At 37.7% G+C, this 6,464-nt stretch overlaps 1 protein-coding gene across 1 annotated transcript; it reads left to right on the top strand.

Moving 5' to 3' along the window:
* Positions 1-2,204: 2,204 nt before the first annotated feature.
* LOC131060901 (transcription factor HHO1) lies at positions 2,205-5,681 on the top strand. Its single transcript, XM_057994341.2, has 6 exons — positions 2,205-2,762; positions 2,914-3,241; positions 3,377-3,636; positions 3,765-4,251; positions 4,697-4,773; positions 4,875-5,681. The coding sequence occupies exons 2-6, from the start codon at positions 3,037-3,039 to the stop codon at positions 5,337-5,339; spliced, it is 1,494 nt and encodes a 497-aa protein (XP_057850324.2). The 5' UTR covers positions 2,205-2,762; positions 2,914-3,036; the 3' UTR covers positions 5,340-5,681.
* Positions 5,682-6,464: the final 783 nt, after the last annotated feature.

The raw sequence follows: 6,464 nt of genomic DNA, 5'->3' as shown, positions 1-6,464 counted from the left end.
CTTATTTCCCATGTCAATAATAGTTCTTCTTGTTACCACTAACTATATGTAGACTTCTATGTGTTTCTCATAGATCCTTAGTTAATTGGTTTATCTTCTCATAGGTTATTTTAGGGATTCTAATTTTGTTTGCAATCTTCCTTTTTCACTCATGTGGGTTGAATTCCATGAAGTTAGAAGTAGCTTTATGTTGGTGGATTCTCTCCTTGAAGTAGGATTGATTTTTGTTGTTTCACAACCTCTTCTTTATTTTGGTAGATCTGTCTTTTGTTGGCAAATAAACACAGACATCTTGTTTTCCAATTTATACTTGTTTTCTATGGGTTAGATTTTATTCTTCATTGTCCATTATTTTCCTTTGTAGACTCTTCAATTGCCAATTTTCTCATTAGCAAAAGTTCCTTCAATTGCATATTTTCTTCATAAGTGGAAGTTTCTTTATTGTTAGAAGTTTGTCCAATATATGAGTTTTTGTCTTTGGTAGAATTTTTTTAAGGTATTGTCCACTTAACAAAATTAAGTTCCATTCTTTAGTCATCTCTAAGGTCCGATGGTGTAGATTATCCCCTTCTCCAAAGGTGGTAGTAGTATTGGGTCCACCATGGTTTCACTTATGCTCATTTTTTCGTTAGTAGACAATGCCAAACAAATATTACTCATTAGCAAAAATTCTTCCTTCAACACTATATTTGAGCATTTAAGGGTTGATTTACTCATGTTTTGTCTATGCGAATTCTTTAAAAAATTTAGTCTATGTTTGGTCCAATGCATTCCTATTAGCATATTTATGTAGAATGAAGTAAGGCCAATGTCTCCAGACCCCACAAGGGGAAATGCCCCTCAAACCTACTAGTGATTATCACCCTTGAGCCTTTACTCTCACGACATGGAGAAATGATTTACATTAAACGAGACTACATAGATCAATTATGCCTCTGGATTCTATGTTAACTTTTTGGATTCAATGCTTATGAGCAAACTTCCCTAAGATAACTAGAAATGTAGTGATTTTTTCACCACATTTAAGTTTTAATAAAATTCTCATTTGATTAAAATTATATAGAGCACATGACATGATAGGCTTATTATTTATAGTGACCTCCTTAAAATTTAATGTAATCTTTCCCCTTCCCGTATGAGGAGTGTGGGGAAAGTAATTGAATAAGGAGACTTATTTTAAGTTAGCTTTCTTTTTAACCTCATTCATTTGATTCTCCTATTTGTATCAGTGGTTAAGATTGCATATTTTCTCTTTTGACAATCTATAAAATAGGGTTTCCCCTATTTGTAAATGATCTTTGAGGTTGTTAATCAATATATTGTCTCTACTTTTTTTGCTTAACAACTTGCTTTGAAGAGTGACCTTTGTCTTGTTGTTTTGCATATAATGAATGCCCACTAATGGTCCTAAAGTGAAAGCGAGTTAAACCAACTTTGACTCTAGTCATTTATAATAAATATATGGTTGAATGTTGTAGAGTATATTTATTATTTTGAAACATCATCCCCTTTTACTTTGTCCCTCCATAACCATTACCACCTCCTATCTTTTTTGCTACACTTTTCAACCTTCTTTGAAGGTTGTTCATATATTTGAGTTGTGCATGTGGGGATTCAACGTTATCACCTTAAAATCGACATATGTTAAACCATCGTTGTATGTATAATTTTGGAGCATCAATATTATGATAAAAATACTAGACAACCATATAATATGTCTAATCAAATCAGTATAAAGTTAATGCTAACTGATACTACAATAATATCCTCTCATATTCTCTAATTGATAGTTCTATGACACTCAAGAATACAAAAAAACGTCTGAGAGAATGCTTAAAAGTGAAATATTCTCACATAAAAAATTACATAAAGTTTACTAAATAGATCAAGTCTGAACTCCTAAAATTATAAAAATATGATCAAGGTAAGCGCAACTTAGGTAATGGGAAAGTGGAAAACATGAATGAAGAAAGTGCAAGGCAAAACATGTGGAATTTAGAGGGTTGGAAGAATTTAGGGAAATGTGGGATAAAAGTGCAGGGCAGTTAGTGGGATGCAAATACTAGATTCCGAGGCGGGACCCACACGCTCACAAAGCCACGTCATCGAATTTCGCGCAGGAATATTCCTAAATGCCAGAGCTTATCCGATAAGGTAGAGGGAATGTTTATTTTGGAGGGTTGTTTGCATAACTGGTTTACCGTTTGACGAAGGGTGGTTACTGGTTTATGGTTAGTAGAAATGAGGAATGAGGAATCGGGAATCTTTTATGAAATGCCCAGATTCGGATCAGGATGCGACGCCCCGACCCCGAATATGCAAACCCAATACAAATAATATCAAATTTTACCTCCCTCAAATTTACTCTCGCCATTTGCACAGGATGCCCACTTAATTATTTTGTCTGACCACCTTCAAATTTTAATGTCCGGTCGCATCTCTATGAATGGCTGTGATTCTTTGCTTCAGAGCAGATTAAAGCTGGTTCCCAACTGTTCTTCTTCCTCTTCATCTTGTTTTACTTTGGGTCGTCTTATCATTTTTTTTTCCTACTTTGAAAAGTTTATTCCTCCAGTTAGATCCTATATTCCAAAGGGCAATATTTGGATTGTGTCCGAAGGCGGACGGATCAACGGGAGAGGTAGAGGGAATATGTGGGGGAAGAACAGAATCCTCATGGAGAACGACCACTTTTCTTGTGCATTCTCATAAATCAGGGCTCTGCACAGTCCAAAGGCTCTAGTTTGAAGTCTGAATGCAGGGTAATCTGAGTTCTTGAAATTGGGACCTGGTTTCGATTCTTTTGAATTTGAAGGGGGGAAACTGGGAGGTTTCTCCGATTTGTGATTTTGTTTAGGATCAAGCAGGATGATTTTCTGAATCCTTTGTGGGTGTTTGTAACATTTTTGACAGAATTAGAAGGATATTGCAGTGGATGCCGTTTACAAGCAGGTGCTGTTTTGTTTTGGCATTCATCTGAAATGCTGGGATGAGTTTAGAATGTTGGGCTGCAACAGATAGATCTGTGTAGTTGAAATGGGGATGCCTGGAGAATTGACCTTGAATTATGGACCTTCCACAGCCTCAGCTTCCAGCGCTTTGAAGGCAATCTCCCTTATGGGTGATGACAAGGAGAGAGTGAGAAAGCATGAAGAATATATCAAGAGGCTAGAGGAGGAGAGATCAAAGATTGAAGCATTTAAACGAGAACTTCCTTTTTGTATGCAGCTTGTCAATGATGGTAAGGATTTCTTCCATTAACTTCTGTATCCCCTACGATTACAGGAATACAAAATTGTGCATTTTTTCCTATTTATTTCGAACATCTTTACTGCGTTTTTAGTTGCATTGGTTTTGAATGTGTCATCTCATACAGCCATTGAAGCCTCCAAAAGGCAGTTGGCTGACTGTCAACACTCCTCTCACGACGAGGGCCAACAAGAGTCTCCTGATACAAATGGAAGACCTGTGCTTGAGGAATTCATTCCTATCAGAAAAAAAATTGGCACGACTGATGAGAAATCTAACGAAACTCATGCCAAGAAACCAAGGCTCATGAATGGTGATAAGCCTCACTGGATGATTTCGGCTCAGTTGTGGAACCCGGATCCTCATTCTGTCGACAGTACAAACGTGGTAAGCTAATCTTTCATCCTTCTTTAATTTTATGGTTTTTAGACCCTAACCACAAGCCCTTGAATTTCGGTTTCTGTGGAAATAGCTTATGTCAATTATTGAGAGTGATAAATATAATTTATCTACAGAAGCCAGTATATGTGGAAGAATCTTTGAAAGAGCAGAATTCTCGGCGGATACAGTCTGTTACTTCAAACACCAAGCTGTTTTCGGATTCAAAACAGAGAGTGGGTGGGGCATTTCAGCCATTTTCAAAAGAAAGAAAAGTGATCAGCCCTGTGCCCATAAGATCTACTTTGCAAAGGACGTTACCAGATCTTGGTTTATCACCTGCTGAGCATAAGCATGATGTTGGTTCATCATTGACGGACAATGAAAATAAATGCTTGAATGCTACTGCTAAAACAAGAAGTAGATCCAGAGAAAGCACAGAATTACCAAGACAGGTACAAGGAAAGGAAGCTACTGCAGTCTCCAATGCGGTAAATACACCTCCAACTACATCTGCAGGCAACCCTCCTCAATCTCAAGCACAAAGGAAAAGTAGAAGGTGTTGGTCAGCTGAATTACATAAACGGTTTGTGAATGCACTGCAGCAACTCGGTGGTTCGCAAGGTGAGCCTTTTGTTATCGGGTTTTTGTTTAGCCTGGTTATCTATAATAGGCCTACTTCAGCTTTGCTATTTAGATTTATGCATATTTCCTGAAAGGTTGACACAACAAAGGGTAGAGAATTCCAACAGATTACCTTTAGGATTTTATGTTAGCCCAATGCCAAGCATGCTGCACCAAAGGTCCAACTTGAAGTTTGGCACATATGACCTCATATCATAGGGGTTTATACTTTTCAGTATGTGAATAACCCTTTTCATGTCAATCTAAATTGCTTTGGACAAGGGATAAGTTGGGTCTATCTGTGTTCACTCAAGATCTTTCTCACTTAAGTGACAAAATATGTAGAACTAATAACTATTTAGTTGTCTTAAAAAAATACCGGCTATGAGCAATCTACCATCTCTTGATTAACCCTGCATTAACAAGTTTCTGATTTGTTGGGCAGTGGCCACACCAAAGCAAATCAGAGAGTTGATGAAGGTTGACGGACTTACAAATGATGAGGTTAAAAGCCATTTGCAGGTATATACATTTTCCAAACCACTTTGTATCTATGGTTTCAAAGTTGGATTTTAATGAAAAATGAAATAGGGTGAGTTTTTGATGAACTGGGTGGCTTGCAGAAATATCGGCTGCATACTAGAAGGCCTAGTCCACCACAAAGTACCAATGCCCAAGCACCTCAGCTAGTGGTTCTTGGGGGTATTTGGGTTCCTCCGGAATATGCAGCACATGCATCTGCAGCAACCCAGCAAGGGCAGAGTCATTACAGTCCGCTATCCACAACAGCTGCCTCCCCATCTCAGCCACACTACTGTCAGGCTTCCATTCCTTATTCCCAAATCAATTCATCAGCTTCCCAATTCCACCTTCAACAATCACTTTACTGTAACTTGCAACATCAACAGACTTCTTCACATTCTCATAGCTCCCCACAAGGATCCTTACAATGTAATGGCCAATTGTCAGAAGCCAGGGGAACATCTGTAGAGGGTGGTGGGAGAGAGGAAAGTGTGGGAGAAGATGGGAAATCAAATAGTTCTAGTTGGAGAGAAGAAGAGTATGCTGAAACCACAGGAAGGAGTTAGTGACAGAGAAAACAAATTTTGGATGAAAATGATGAGGCTGCAGAAGACAGCGGAGTCAATGTTGAAAAGGGAATGTTGGAAACTAAGAGATTCGGACTAGTATCTATCTGTATTAGGAGATTGTAACCTCAGCCTTCTATAGATGGATGGTAATGTGGATTGGTTTAACCATCCGCAGAGTGTAGATTTTTTATGACAGCTGAATAAATTTTGTGGGTGAATGACTTATCCATTCATCAACCATGATCATTTTGTAAGCTAAATGCCAAGTTGAATTATCTTGCTAGGGTTTGTCTCTTCTGCTACAGGTAATAATATTTGAAACATGTGTTACTTTCTTGATCTCGAGATTATTTAATAGGCTTCAGGTATACTCAAACATAACATAGTTGATCGTGTGTGTCATCAAACTAGAAAGCATTTGGAAGATTAGTAAAGACTAAAAAGCATTATAGAATGGCCAGAGTACTTGTATTCAACCTAAACCAATATTTGCTGTAATTACCAGTGTACACTGTGGCTATAGCTTATATCATGAGCTACAACCCTATTGGGGGATTTGGACTCATATGGCACGGTCACCTCCGATTTGGTAATTTCACTACTGCAATTTTGGTAGAGTTGAAGTAATACAAATGTACAATTAGTTCGTAAATGTGTAACACAATATCTGTCCAAGTATTAAGAGAATCTTAGAGATGCATCTTGTGAAACCCCAATATTTGTATTGCCTTTCCATTCACCGAACCGGAAAAAGGTGAAGGAGATTATCTAGGTCAGGCCAGTTCTTCACCCCTTTAATATCTTTTCTTCTTAAGATTTATTGTCCCGTTGTTTACATTTCTGTGATTTCTGATTCCAAATTTATAAGAACCGCCATTTGTGTTGTAATGCTTGCAAGCATGCGCAACTGATATTTTTCAGAGTAAAATAATAAAGTTTTCCATCGGTACAGTTCACTAGCATTATACTTTCACCTGATGCAGAATGATCTCTTCAAACTTATTGTATTTAGTAGTCAGGAAAACGACGAGATTACCGATTACCGTGCAATGTGATAGAAATCCCGTTGTGAAAATATCTATCCGTTTGCTCAACATGCCCAAACCTTGTCAACTAACTGGA

The sequence above is a fragment of the Cryptomeria japonica genome, chromosome 5 (assembly GCF_030272615.1).
Source record: "Cryptomeria japonica chromosome 5, Sugi_1.0, whole genome shotgun sequence".
Taxonomy (NCBI): domain Eukaryota; kingdom Viridiplantae; phylum Streptophyta; class Pinopsida; order Cupressales; family Cupressaceae; genus Cryptomeria; species Cryptomeria japonica.
Note: the sequence above shows the minus strand (reverse complement) of the source record. Positions and strands in the feature narration are given on the sequence as shown.

Coding starts and splice junctions, on each gene's coding strand:
- LOC131060901 (XM_057994341.2), top strand. CDS start 3,037: ATGGGGATGCCTGGAGAATTGACCTTGAATTATGGACCTTCCACAGCC. Junction 3,242..3,376: donor TATGCAGCTTGTCAATGATG/GTAAGGATTTCT, acceptor CATCTCATACAG/CCATTGAAGCCTCCAAAAGG. Junction 3,637..3,764: donor CTGTCGACAGTACAAACGTG/GTAAGCTAATCT, acceptor ATTTATCTACAG/AAGCCAGTATATGTGGAAGA.